This window comes from Leopardus geoffroyi, chromosome X (assembly GCF_018350155.1).
Source record: "Leopardus geoffroyi isolate Oge1 chromosome X, O.geoffroyi_Oge1_pat1.0, whole genome shotgun sequence".
In the NCBI taxonomy this organism is placed as follows: Eukaryota; Metazoa; Chordata; class Mammalia; order Carnivora; family Felidae; genus Leopardus; species Leopardus geoffroyi.
Window position 1 is genome coordinate 39740306 of NC_059343.1, and position 15031 is coordinate 39755336.

At 49.5% G+C, this 15031-nt stretch overlaps 1 protein-coding gene across 1 annotated transcript in view; it reads right to left on the reverse strand.

The window, feature by feature from the left end:
* The window catches only part of DIPK2B (divergent protein kinase domain 2B), a 48060-nt gene extending 33742 nt beyond the window's left edge, over nt 1-14318 (reverse strand). The window contains exons 1-2 of the mRNA XM_045470935.1: nt 13845-14318; nt 6332-6596 (exon numbers count right to left, since the gene is read on the reverse strand). Coding sequence (XP_045326891.1) covers nt 6332-6596; nt 13845-14077 — 498 coding nt within the window. The 5' untranslated portion in view covers nt 14078-14318. The remainder of the gene's footprint in view (nt 1-6331; nt 6597-13844) is intronic.
* Nucleotides 14319-15031: the final 713 nt, after the last annotated feature.

Genomic DNA, 15031 nt, shown 5'->3' on the forward strand with positions numbered 1-15031 from the left:
TGGCGAGCAGGTATGTGCTGATGTTCTGGGAATATCGACCTACGTGGGACTGGCGAGGCACTTTTAGTAGCTTAAATTTCCTTTTCTATGAATACTCATTTCATCTTTGATGCCCAGCATCAATCAAGTCATGTCATGTTTAAAAAAAAACGAAGGTTGGGGCACCTGGGTGGCTCGCTCAGTTAAGCGTCTGACTCTTGCTTTTGACTCAGGTCCTGATCTCACGGTCGGCGAGTTCAAGCCCCGCCATCGGGCTCCACGCTATCATTGGGGAACCTGCTCTCTTCCTTCTCTCTCTGCCCCTCCCCTGCTCTCTCTCTCTCTCTCCCTTTCTGAAAATAAATAAATAAACTTAAAAAAATAAAAATAAAAACACGACGGTAACTTTTTGGAAAGGTCTTTGACCTGGTTGGTAGCCTGTGACACATGAAAATATTTACACTCTGGAAACTAGCTGTGAGCCCAGTATAAAATTTTCATCTTCCTTCAAACACTTTATCATAACCTGTCTTGTATCACAGTGGGTCAGATGGGGCCTGTCCCTCCCCAGTGTCCCTCTCCCAGAGTGCAGGGACCTTGTCTCCACACCTTTATGCCCTCTCCCCGGCCCTAGGGTAGGTCCCGCAATGACCCCTGAAGTGTTCTTGGATGAAGTTTAAGCAAAAATGAATTTTATTTTAGTGTTTATCTCTCAGACCATGTTCTGAGTAGATGGCCAACATGCGTTTTTGCTTAATGTCCTTATTTCCCTTATTCTCGCTATTAAAAAAAATAATTGAGACGGAGGAAGTAACATTGCCGGCCATCCCTGTTTAAACAAAGCTGCCTGGACGCTCTATGCTGCCATCTAGTGGGAGAAAAGGATTCAAGGCCATGGAATCCGGTCCCGCGAGAGGGCAAAACAGGGTCTGTGTTTAGAACAAGGTTAGCGACGCCAGAGTGGAGGGGATGGGAGGGGCACACGATGGGGGATATGTGTTTTCCTCCGATTAGCCACGCACCGCCGCCGAGGGTGGCTGCCTCTTTGCACTTGGCATAATAGAGGAGGAAGCCTTCTCTGCGGTTTCTCGAACAAGCACATCACGATAAACTGGGTGGTGTCCTTGGCTGTGATTCTATCTGTGGGCTAGTAATTTAGGCTGTGGGACATTCCCATCAGAACAATGCCGTTTTTAGAGGAGAAAAGTCATGGTTTTATTAGCATAAGTGACACACACACACACACGCACACGCACACGCACGTAGACACAAAGCATTGTTTCAGCCTCTGGCTGATTTCTGGTCCTGCGCTATCTCCTTAATCCAAAGCAGCACTTGGCCCTACAGGAGGGAGCCGCGGGGTCCCTGGCTCAGCCTCTGATGATGACTACTGGGGCTTTTCATCCCAGTTGACTTTATTTATTCATAAGCAGAACGCACACTCAAGGTTCTGTGGGCCCTGTCCCAGTCACATCCCCCTTGCCTTCAATTTTCTTTTATTTCTTTGTTTCCCTTCTCTCCCTTGCCGGTCCTCTGAGCAAACCGGTGAGTTCCTAGGGGCCCCTTTTTCTTTCCCCAAACACACACCAGCACTCGTGCGCGCACGCACACACACACACACACACACACACACACACACACAGAAACACAGTCTGGAGGGCCCTGGCCTAGATCTTTGTTGGAAAGTGGCTTTTGAGAAAATCAGAGAAAACCCACTTAGGTCACGGTCAAGAGAATCCCTGGGGCCAGCAGAGCTGTTCAGCCAAATCTGGGACGAATGATCACTCAGAAAGAGGCTGCTTGGGGGGCGCCTGGGTGGTTCAGGCAGTTAAGTGTCTGACTTCGGCGCAGGTCACAATCTCGCGGTTCGTGGGTTTGAGCCCCGCATCGGGCGCTGGGTTGACAGCTCAGAGCCCGGAGCCTGCTTCGGATTCTGTGTCTCCTTCTCTCTTGGCCCCTCCCCCACTTGCCCTCTGTTTCTCTCTCCAAAATAAATAAACATTAAAAAAATAAAAAATAATTCAATAAAAGAGAGAGGAACAGGCTGCTTGCTCGGAACATCATTGAGAAGGATTCTGGGGGCACATCTCGGTCTTGTGGGGGGAGGAACTCAGGGATGTATCAGGAAGGTGTGATGGGCGGACGAGAAGGAGTATTACCCTATGGGCTTAACACAAAAACGGTTTCTTGGGAGGCTAACAGTGAGATGCTGTTAGCTGTTAACATCCTGGCTCGAATCAAATTATTGGATTAGCTGCCCATCAGGGCTCCAAAGGAATACACTCACAGAATTGGTGAAGTTTCTTTGGGGCTGAGTCTCCCTTTTTTTTTTTTTTTTTGCTTTGTTTTTAAGTGAGATGCAATTCACATAACATGCAATGTACAACTTTCATTCTAACCATTTTAAGGTATAAAATTCAGCGGCTTTTAGTATCCTCACAAGGTTGTACACCTATCACCACTCTCTAACTCCGGAATTTTTCCATCACCCCCAAAAGAAAACCTGTCCCCATTCAGCATTCTCGCCTAATTCTCGAACTCGTGCCCTCTGCTCCTGGTGGCCGCTAATCTGCTTCCTGTCTCCATGGATTTGCCCATCTTGGACATTTCCTATAAATGGGATCCTCCAATATTTGTCCTTTTGCATCTGGCTTCTTTCACTCAGTGTAATGTTTTTAAGGGTCATCCGTGTCATAGCAGGGGTCCGTTCTTCACTCTTTTTTTACGGTCAAATAATATTCCATTGTATGGATATAACCTATTTCGTGTTATTCCCCCCTCAGTTGATGGAGGTGTGGCTTGCTTCCGCTTTTTGGCTACTGCGGAGAGCGCTGCTCTGAAGGTTCACGTACAAGTTTTTGTGTGAACACACATTTTCAACTCTCGGGCAGAGAGGTGAGTTTCTCCCCCCATCTTTGGTGATGACGGATCCATCGGAAACTGTCTGGTAGGTGAGTTTTGTTAAGAAGAAAAGGGCAGGAATTTCGGTGCTGCCCAGATAAGGGAGGTCTGGGAGGGAAAGGACAAAGCATCTCTGGAAAGGAGAACAGGAGAGGGAGGAGACGGTGCCAGAGGGGATGCCAATAACCTTGAGCTTTGGTGGGTGGAAGAAAAAGGGGGTTTGTTCTGAATTTATAAAATGGCTGCTGATATTTTTCTGTTTTTTTGTTTGGTTTTGTTTTGTTTTACAACGAAAGGAAAGATCTCTGGTGGGGATGATAAGGTGGGTTAGCAGAAAAGCAAAAACGGTTATGGCTTTGGCAGTGTCGTAGGGGGAAGTCCTGGGCTTAAATGCGAGATCAATTGGTTAGTGAGCGACAGACCCATGTCAACAGTTTGTCCTTCGCTCTCTTCCAGGGTGTCATCAGAACATAACACGCGTTGCTTTGCGGTGGTTGTTGGTGTTCGAATCTGTCCTCGCTAGTGGGCCGCGTGCGCCTGGGGGTGGGGCTTGGGTCGTAGTCATCTCTGTGTCCCCAGGTTACAGCGCAGTGCTCTTCCTGGTTCTCTGCTCCTTCTCATTTTGCGGCAGCTTTTAGCGGCAGAGTCGGGCCCCAAGGCCAGTGTCCAGGCCCCAGAGATCTATTACCAGGCCCTCTGCGATAATCCCCACCGTAGTGTTATTATGGAAATCTCTGGAAGCTGAGGGAAAGAGGAAGCTTTCTTCAGTTCAGAGCCTAAGGTCAGTCTGGCTCCTTTCCGTTGGGGTCTCAAGTGTATCCTTCTGGTATGTTGTCCAGGTCCCAAGTGGAGGTCGTCTGGAACCAGGGTCTTGGGGGAACGTTGTCCTTCAGCACGGGACCTGACAATGATGGGGGCAGGAAGAGGTGATGGGGTTTTCGAGGGGCTCTGAGACAATTCTTTGTGTATCTTGTTTGGTTCTTCCTGGGGACTTCTGCTTGCTCCTGAGCACATACTCGAGGCAAAGCAGGAAAGGTCTCATATCGGTTCTCGTGTGCCTCAGTACTTGAGGGCAGCCTGCCAAGGGCAGATGGCAGGTACCCAGGCCAGCGTGTGGAGGGTCTGTTGGCGAGTGCAGAAGAAGAGGTGCGGGGAGATCGTGCCTAGGGTGTGGACCCTGGCGTGGGCTTTGTTATCTGTCTTCTGTCGCCAGGTTCCGCTCAGCGTTCCGCTCCCTGGCCTGGGAACAGCTTGACTTCCTCTGGCTCATCTCTCCTCACTCCGGTGCCAGGGACATTCACAGAGTCTAGAGTGTAGATTGGTAAGCTCAGCGTCAGATGACGGCCATATTGTCAGCCACTCGATTCCTCCTGATTTCGAAGCGGTTTCTGCACAGCCTAAGAGCAAAGCCAGATGGCCTTCTCACGCCTCTTCCTTCTCATCTTTGCTGAAGGGGAGTCCCTCCTCTATCCTCTGGGGTGGCATCTTTGGCCCCAAGAGGCCCAGTGGGGGGTGTGTGGAAGCACATGGGCACGATGGGGGGACGATAGTGCAGGAGGGGAACAACGCACGATACGACAGCACTGGCAATTTCCGAGGCAGCCTACTCGTGCGAGTGAGTGGGAGCTCTCAAATGGGAAGAGGGAGCTGCATTACCAGAGCCTCCTTCTGTCGTGACTCAGATTGGGTTCTTCTTTATGGTGGGAAATCGATGAGAATCTGATTTTCTTTTTCTTTCTTTTTTTTAAAATTTTTGCATTTGATTTAAATCAAGTTAGTTAACACACAGCGTCATCACGATTTCAGGAGTAGAATTTAGTGACCCATCGCTTCCACATGACAGCCAGTGCTCATCCCAACAAGTGCCCTCCTTCGCGCCCGTCCCCCATCTAGCCCATCCCCCCACGCGGCAACCCTCTGTTCTCTGTACTTAAGAGTCTCTTATGGTTGGGGCAGCCGCGTGGCTCAGTCGGTTAAGCGTCTGACTCTTGGTTTTGGCTCAGGTCATGGTCTCATGACCATATGGCATTGTGGGTTCAAGCCCCGCATCAGGCTCTGCACGTACAGAGTGGAGTTGCCTTGGGATTCTCTCTCTCTCCCTCTCTCTCTGCCCCTCCCCAACTCGTGCCGTCTCTGTCTCTCTTAAAATAAATACATATGCTTAAGAAATTTTTTAAAGTATTTATTTATTTTTGAGAGAGAGAGACAGAAGGAGACAGAGCGCGAGCAGAGGAGGGGCAGAGGGAGAGGGGGACACAGAATCCGAAGCAGGCTCCAGGCTCTGAGCTGTCAGCACAGAGCCCGACGTGGGACTGGAACTCACGAACTGCAAGATACCTGAGCCGAAGTTGGACGTTTAATCGACTGAGCCTCCCACGCACCCCAAATAAATAAACTTAAAAAAAATCTCGTGGTGTGACTCCCTCTCCGTTTTTATCTTACTTTTCCTTCCTTCCGCCTATGTTCATCTGTTTTGTATCTTAAATCCCACATACGAGCGAAATCATCTGATATTTGTCTTTCTCTGACTGACTTATTTCGCTTAGCGTAATACACTCTGGTTCCAGCCATGCAGTTGCAAATGGCAAGATTTCACTCTTTTTGATTGCTGAGTAATACTCCATTGTGTGTGTGTGTGTGTGTGTGTGTGTGTGTGTGTGTGTGTTTTGAGAGAGAGAAACAGAGTGTTTGTAGGGGAGGGGCAGAGAGAGAGGGAGACACAGGATCCAAAGCAGGTTCCAGGCTCCGAGGTGTCAGCACAGAGCCTGACGCGGGGCTCGAACTCAGCCCGCGAGATCATGACCCGCGCCAAAGTCGGACGCTTAACTGACTGAGCCACCCAGGCACCCCTATACCACGTCTCCTTTATCCATTCATCCGTCGATGGCCATTTGGGCTCTTTCCATACTTTGGCCATTGTTGCTAGTGCTGTTATACACGCGGGGGGGCGTGTGCTCCTTCGAATCGGTATTTTTGTATCCTTTGGCTAAATACCTAGTAGCGCTATGGCCGGGTCGTAGGGTAGTTCTATTTTTAATTTTTTGAGGAACCGAGGAAGCTGATTTCCAAAGCGGGCTCTCTGGCTGGTGAAACAGGTTGTGTAATGAGAGCTTCCGAGAGAGGGCACAGTCTGGGGGTTGGCCTAGGTCCCCTGAGAAGGTTGTAGGGAGGATTGGTGAGGGTCATCCCGTCGGATCTTCAGACCAGAGGTAGCAACCAGAAACCATTTGCCAAATGGCTGCTGGGGGTCGCATCAGCGAGAATGGAGGATGACAATGGGCAGGGTCCCTACCACTGAACCTGTTTGGTCACTGTCTTCCCACGAGCCACTGTTTTGTGGCCTTGTTTGGTCCCATTTCCGGTAGATCACGACCCCTCTTCCCCCACCCTGAGATGTGAGGTGGGAATAGACACCTCCCCCCCATCTCACCCCTGTGACCAGCACACTCACCTGCACCAGGTCCGGCGTGAGGCGCTTGGCCTGCAGCCATTTCTGGAACCTTCCTGTTTTCCGCAGGATGCGCTCGATGCTGCAGGTCTTTGGGGCTGCCGCAGAGGCACAGATTCTCCCGTCCGAGATGTCACTTTCCTGTTTGCTGACCAGCCTCGAGATCTCCACAGGGCGCCAGGTTTTGGAATCATCTGAGTAATTTGCAGGGTAAGAAGGTAGGGGGTCGGGAGGCAGTCCGAGGCGGGAGGCCAGCCGGCTGTCGAACCTGGAAGAACAGCCCTTTTAGGCTCTGCCTGGAGCCAGAGGGACGGGGGGGGGGGGGGGGGGGGGGGGGGGGCCCGAGGAGGGACTAGCTGTACCTGCCAGAGCCAGCAGAGCCTGGGGACAGGGAGACAGGAGACAACACCCAGTCTGCTCCATTTCTCCTCCTTACACGGGGGTGCTCCAAACTCTGCGAGAACACTACTTTTCTTTCCTCAAACTCAGGAGGTAAATACGTGAGGCCAGAAGAGGTGACATAGATGCACGCCAGGCGCAAACGTTCTCCTTTTCATGCAGCTGGCACGGAAGAACTAACCATGGCTTTCCGAACTTCCTCTCCAGGTAAAGACAGCAGCTTTACACATGCCGGTCCCTTAGGATTCTCCTAATACCCCCTCCCCACTTCACAGATGGGAAAACTGAGGCTTCTCGAACTCACGTACCTTGCCCAAGGTCAGGCAATACGTTGCCAGGCAGAGGGGCAAACCCAGGGCCCTCTGTCAGAAAACCCCAGGGTCTTTCCCCTTCCCTACACCGGTTCTAGAAACAACCTACCCTCTGACCAGTGGCTGGGTCTTGGAAGCATAGTTCGTGAAGAGGCTTCTCGGCCTTCACCCGGACGAGCGCGGCTCTCCATATCCCTCCCCAAGAGGCCCCATCAATTTTGTTTTCAGTTGAAAGATTTAAGTCATCCGTACCAACCAAGTCACAGGGAGCGGCGGCTGCTAAATGGTCACCAAACCCAAAAGCCATCTGGGATCCAGGAAGGGTGTAATTCCAGGGGAGAGGCACTGGCCTACGACCTTGACCCTTTGCTCCAGTCATTATTCTAGCTGTGTGCCAACATTTCCATTAGGGAAGAATATTAAATCTTCTTCCGATTTATGTATGAAAAATTACCAAGGCGCCATCTACTTTCATGATTAATAACATTTGGCTTGTAAGATCTGCTCTATATTTAATTGAAGGAAGAATCTTTAACTTCTTGCTATCAGACATTATGGGACAACCTCTTTCTCTATCCCTCTCTCTCTGCCCCTTCCCAGTTTGTGCTGTCTCTGTCTCTCTCGAATCACTCAATAAACTTAAAAAAATAAAAGTAGATTAAGAAAAAAAATGAAACCTTGTAAACTAGCAATGAGTCCATTTCACTGGCATTTTCAGGACAGCCACTGGAAATGATCCTCCCCTGTGACAGGATAAGGAAGGGCAGAGGGCACCCAGGCAGGGCCTTCTGCGTGTTTCCTGTAGCTGCTTTTGCTCATGGGGTTCAACCCCCTGGGAGGCCTAAGATAGCCATAATAGCAACATGCCAGTCGCTGCTGAACGCTTGGTGTGTATTAATTCAGTAAACCTTGCAGCAAGCCTATGAAGTCAGTACTGTTATTGGCCGTACGGATGAGGAAACTGAGGCACGGAGAAGTCAAGTAATTTGTCCGAAGTCCTACAACCAGAAATTGAAGGAAGCGGCATTCAAGGCTCCAGAGCTCGCAACCTCAACCGCTTTGCCGTTGCTTAGTCCTCTGTCATCCTTTTTATGAGTTAGCTTTGGGGACCAGATCGGGAACATTATTAGGGGGTGTAGCTAGCAGGGTCCTTCATGACAGGTGACCTGTAATGGACGCGTGGTACACATTCAGGGGTGGCCCTCAAGGCATCCCGTTAAGAACCAACTGAGAACAAATAAACAGGTTTACAGGCCGCTTTCCCCCCTTCCGAAGTGGTACTAAATTTACGGCATGGAAAGGAAAACATGTATATTCTTACAACTTTGAACCCCTACTTTACTGAGCAGAAGAGTGTCAGTGAGAAAATACGGTCTTCCCCTTCACTAACATGTTAAAAATCCCAGAATTTGGAAACCCGCAAAACAGAGGCAGCATCCTTTTTTTTTTTCTTTAAGAGAGAGAGCGCGCGCGCGCGCATGTGTGAGTGGGGGAGGGGGCAGAGGGAGACAGAGGCATAGAGAGAGACAGAAAGGGGGAGAGAGAATCCGAAGCAGGCTCCATGCTCAGCACGGAGCCCAACACAGGGCTCGATCCCACCACCCCGGGATCATGACCGGAGCCCAAATCAAGAGCCGGATGTTCAACCGACTGAGCCACTCAGGCGCCCCCCGCCCCCCAAAGGCAGCCTTTTAATCTTCCTTCTGAACTGAGATCATGAAAGATACACAAGCAGTATCACAGCTTCCACAGCTGGAAGCAAGCAGAAAGGTCGTGTGGTCCAGTCCCCACGAGCCCCTCAACCTGGAGAGCAGGGTGGGGGTGCGGAGGAGAGCAACAGTGTTGCAATGAGAATAAAACACTCCCTTCTAGGGCATGACCCTCAGGCTTCCGTCCAGTCGAACGCCAAGTGGGTACACATGCCTTCCTAAATATTTCTTCCCTGGCTTTCCTCATCTCCATTCGCCAGCTCTGCACAGAACCCTCAAAGCATCCAGCGTCTTCCCAAAGCTCAAAGGACGCAGCTTGCACGCCTTAGGTGTATGGATGGATAGATGAGTGGAGGGATACGTGGAGGGCTGGCTGGCTGCAGAGTGGGGGCTGGGTGGAAGAATGCATGGATGGATGCCCGAATGAATGGGTAAATGGAAGGATGGGTGCATGTTCGGACTACTAAATGTGTAGACGGAAGCTTTGGTCATAAGCTCTGGGGCCCTGCAGCTCTCAAGACTTCCGAGGTGAAAGAGACAGGTGAGGGCAGGGGAGAAGAGAAGGCAAGGTCGCGCCTAATGATTTACTGATTTTACCGTGAGCCCTCCACTACTCAGAAGTATTTAAAACATCCCTTTGGGGAGCCTGGGTGGCGCAGTCGGTGAAGCGCCCAACTTCAGCCAGGTCACGATCTCGCGGTCCGTGAGTACGAGCCCCGCGTCGGGCTCTGGGCTGATGGCTCAGAGCCTGGAGCCTGTTTCCGATTCTGTGTCTCCCTCTCTCTCTGCCCCTCCCCCGTTCATGCTGTCTCTCTCTGTCCCAAAAATAAATAAACGTTGAAAAAAAAGTAAAAAAAAATAAAAAAAATAAAACATCCCTTAAGACGTGGGGAGTGGGGGGCAGGGACGTAAGGCCAAGCGAGTACATTAAGGAAGGGCAAAGTAAAGCATCTGTCTTGGTAGGAGCCCAGGAATCCGTAGGAGCGATTCTGATCAGAAATAGCGCTCCTAAGTACCCCCCCTTCTTCCCCCCCGAACCCCCACCTATTACCTGCATATACACCAATACCGATCAGTCAGTTCCTGGTACATCTTGCCTCTGGCTGTGATATCACTTGGGATTTCACAGATAGGTATGTTTGCAGGAGGAAGAGTGCGTCAATCAGGTTTACTCTTTCTTTTCCTTTTTTTTTTTTTTTTTCTGGCTTCCCTTAACTTTTTCGTTTAGGATTCGAAAGTCCACATGGAATGCATGGGAAAACTGGTACCGAAAACATGGAGACGTTCAAAGGTTAATGGGTGAGTATGGGAAGCATCTGATTGATTTATCGTTAGCATTCTTGCCAAAGAGAAGATAAGGGAGAGAAGGAAACATGACCTTCATCTACGAATTACGCATCTTCAGCTTCCCAGGCTCGCTCTCGGCTGCTGAACAAACATTATCCAATTCGTACAGAGGACCTGGCCTGGAATGTTAATGCTTGCCTGGTGAGGGCATTTCAGTCAAACATCTGCGAGTTTGGGAGGGGCTTTTTCCTAAGGTATCATCGTCATAATTTTTATTATTTTTATGATTAAAATTTTTTTTAATGGTTATTTATTTTTGAGAGAGAGAGAGAGATACAGAGCGTGAGTGGGGAAGGGCAGAGAGGGGGGAGGCACAGAATCGGAAACAGGCTCCAGGCTCCGAGCTGTCAGCGCAGAGCCTGATGCGGGGCTCGAACCCACAAACTGCGAGATCGTGACCTGAGCCGAAGTCGGATGCTTAACTGAATGAGCCACCCAGGCGCCCCATCATCATGATAATTGTTAAAAGCGGGAAAATATCTGGAGATGAACGAGGCGAATGAACACACCATTTAGAGAGAGAGGCAAACGATGTGAACTTGTAGACGATTTAGCGAACGAGAAACAGAAACAGCCAGTAAGCCCGAAAAAAAAAAAAGGCTCGACTCAGAAGAAATACATACTAAAAGTACAAATATTAAATATTTGTGAGTGTGCAATCAATGAGCTCCAGAGGCAGAAGTCTCTGTTTGGAGATATATACATATATAAAATCTCTTTAAAATGTGCTGTATTTTTTGACCCAGAAATTCCACCCTTGGGAATGTGTCATGGGAATTTATCACTGATATGCACAAAAAGCCAGCAACAGCAATGTTCAACATAATGTTTTAGAAGACTGAAAAACAAAAAAAAACATAGTCGTCTCATAGTATGGGTTGGTTCAATAAATTATGCTTGATTGATGCAATTGAATATCACAAAGCCATTAAAAATCTAATTGTGGATACATCATTTGCAAATATCTTCTCCCATTTAGTGGATTGTCTTGTTTTGTTTTGTTTTGTTGATGGTCTCCTTCGCTGTGCAAAGGCTTTCTATTTTGGTGCAGTCCCAATAGTTTAATTTCACTTTTGTTTTCCTCGCCAAAGGAGACATAGCTAGAAAAATGTCTCTGTGGCTGATGTCAAAGACAAGAGTGAATAATGTGAAAAGGGCGTTCCGGACACATTGCTAAAGAAAAGTTTGCAGAAGGGTGTACATAGGATGATCGCAGTTGTGTGGAAAGAATGTTAAATCCATACTTGGAAAAAAGGTGGCAAGGACACTCACAAGATGTTAACTAAGGGACGATCTCTTGGCGGAGGAATTGTACGTGATTTTTATTTTGTGCTTTCTACTATCAATATTGCCAGAAGATTCTAAAATCAACAGGCATGACTTTTAAAATAAGGAACCAGCTGCTTAAATTGTGAAGAATATAAACGAGACCCACTCGCTGCCTCTCTCTGCTTCTTTGCGCTTGAGGAATGTGCCTTCTCAAGGCAGAGAGCCCTCAACCCCAACCTGCCCGCCCCACCCCCTACCCCCCATGCTTTCCTGCGTGTATCTGCACATATCCCTTTCAGGCGCACGTAGAAAATAAATTCCAGGGGAGCTGAAGTGATATCCTGAACTTGAATGGATGAACACAAACCTATTTGGGGAAATGCTTCCCGAATTTGGCTAATACCTGCCCACTGAGAAAAACTTCATTTACTGCCACTTGGTGAAGAGTCAACTGTAAGATTCATATACTCTTGTTTACTTACCTGGGAGCCCCCTTTAGTCGAATCCCATAATTTCCCTCCCTCCTCTCCGAAAATATGTCCATATTCTCCCTGCCTCCTTTCTCTAGGGAATCAGCCCCATGTCGCCTTTGTTCTTGGTCCTCTCCATCCTGTCTCTTAGGGGGGAAATCTATCTCTCTTTTTTTTTAATGTTTTATTTACTTTTGAGAGAGAGAGCGCATGAGTGGGGGAAGGGTAGAAAGAGAGGGGGACAGAGGATCCCAAGTGGGTTCTGCGCTGACAGCAGCGAGCCCGAAGCGGGGCACGGACCCACAAACCATGAGATCGTGACTTGAGCTAAAGTCACCAGTTCCCCCTGCGCGCTGCTTTCCATCAGATTCTTCCCTAACATAAGGCACGTCTTGTGCCTACCCCCTAAACTCCTTCACCACCGTCTGCAAGAGCTCCCGCAGTTGGGAAGGTCTTTGAACGTTTCACCATTTGAAATGCCTTTAAAAGGGGCCTGATGGGAAAAGTCCACATCAATACAGTATCTGTCATCTCACAAAAGAAGTTCCCCATTTTTGATCGATGTTTTCTATTTGTTATATCTGTTCGGTACCTTAGTGGAATCATCCAATATGTCTTTGGTTAATACAGATTGGAAATCAAATTGTTGTAAATGAATGCCTTCTGCTAACCCTAAGATAGGTCCTTGGGGGAGGGCTGAGGAGCAAAGGCCTATTACGAAGGGTCTTTAGTATCGAAGAGGCAGGGAAACACTGGCCCACAGGTGAAGGTCCCAATTCCTTGGCACGGCATTCAAGGTCCCTGCCCCATCTGACTCTTCAAATCTCCTCCTTCTGCCACATATGCCCCATGTTCCAGCCTCTAAGTGCTTCTCACCTCTTCCCACACTCTGGGCCATTGTTGCGCTGGTCCTTCTACCTCAAACCCTTCTCCTGAATCTCAGCTCATCCTTTAAAGGCCTTGCTCAGAATACCTTCCCCTGGAGAAGCCCTTCCCCCGTCCCCATTTTACAGTTCCCTTCTGGCCTGCATCAGACCAGGTCATATTACTGTTATTTGTAACACGGCTCCCTCGTCCTGCACCCCTGGAGGGCCATGGCCAGAGTTCTAGGGATGTCCCTAGAGTAACTACTGGCTCTTGGTTGTGGGAAAGACTCACTGACCGTGTGCTGACAGGCTTGAATTCCAGAGTGTGATACCATCCTTGGGTGAGATCCCCGTACACCGCCATTTCCTAAGCTTGGCTTTTCCTCTGGATCAGAAAATTGGTTCAGGAACTTGAGAGCAAACTGCCCTGATCTGAATCCCAGATCTGCCACTTACTAGGTGGTGACCTTGGGCGCATCACTGAATCTTGCCGTGTCGCAGTTCATTATCTGAACAATGAGTTGCAACACAGTAACTTCCAGGATGGTGATGAGGGGTAAATAAAACTAACTTGGTGGCTCCTGGGTGGCTCAGTCGGTTAAGCGTCCGACTCTTGATTTCAGCTCAGGTCGTGATCTCACGGTTCCTGGGATTGAGCCCCGAGACGGGCTCTGCTCTGACAGTGCTTGGGATTCTCTCTCCCATTCTCTCTGCCCCTCCCCTGCTCACACGTGCACCGGCTCTCTCTCTCTCTCTCTCTCTCTCAAAATAAATAAATAAACATAAAAAATAGCTTTAAAATGTCTGTCACGTAGTAGGCCTTCTAGCAATTTTATTTCCCTCTTTTTATGAGAAACGAACTTGGTAAACTCCATAATCCCAGGCTACTCCATCCATGGGAAGGAACACTTTAAGCTCCCACCTCAAAAGAAAACTTGGAAGTCAGAATCTAGGGTTAGAATTCAGCTTCATACCTTCTCCCCCTCTGCACCCCAACCTCAACCGATCACCACTATGATTCGATGGCTGTGCCTCGGCTCCCACCCATCAATTACATCCTGACTCCTTTTCAGTAAACCCCTGGATATCATCACATGAAGGGAACAGAATTTTGCCCCTCCGCGTTAGCTAATGGAGATTCTGACCTTATTTCTTCTTTAAAGAACTTCTTGCAAATGGATGTCCCGATGCAGGCATTGCATTTATCAAGACCGAGGAAAGTCCTTCCAAAATTGTAGCTGGTTCTGATTCGGGGCACCAGAGAAGGAGAGGGAGAAGCCAGCGAGGGAACGCAACAGCTCAGGGCTGAGACCCACAGCAGCAGGTGCGGCCGGCCCGGGCAGAGGCTGGCAGCCGTAGGCCCCAGCTGGGGTTCCATCTCAGGCTCAGGATTCCGGCCACAGCCTTCAGCTGCCCACTCAAGGCTGCGCAGGGGTTAGATCTTGGCAAAAGACAGGGGGCTGGCTTCAGGGCGCTGAGCCCATCCCAGGCTCCCCGGTTCCTGTCGGAGGATGCTAAGAAGCTTGGGGCAAACGGGGCTGGGGAGGAGGTGAGGAAGTCCATGGAGGATGCTGATAACACAGTTTCCAGAGTTACTCTTCCTTTGTCTGGGGCGGCTGCCGCAGGCTGGGGAAGGGCTGACTGGCAGATTTCGGGAAGGACAATGGTCAGGGCTTTCCCTGTGCGGTCCTTTTGACAAACACAGGATATCCTGGCTGGGCAGGAAAGGTCCATGCAGGATGTGTGTCCCACCTGGGTTCCACCTGGGAGTTTCAAAGGATCCTGAAGGCCTCCGCCCTCCACTGTTTCAGTTCTGAGTACATCTGTCCTTATGGATCATACACACACACACACACACACACACACACACACACACCCCAATTACATCTGTCCCAATGGATCTCACACACACACACACACACACACACACACACACCAATTACATCTGTCCCTATGGATCACACACACACACACACACACACACACACACAGGCATACAACTCCCCTGTCTGCAGCGGATACTTTGGCCTACCCCTTGACTAGCCAGACCAGCCCCACTTTGACTCTATTTGGCTGTGAACTAACCCAAGGTCAGTTTGCTGGCCCTTACGTGGCACATTTAACACTGATTCAAATGGCAAAAACTTTTGGCTGCTTAGGGAATAGAAACACTCAAGTAAGCCCGTGTTTCAGCTCCTCCCCCAGGTCTAAGAAGGGAGGGGAAAGAATCTGGTGGCCTCTGATGTGATGAGGGAGCATCAGAGAGATTCTTCCGCCTGCCCCCAGCTGTGTCTGTCCCTCTCCCCCGCTGCCGGCGGGTCCCACTTCCCTT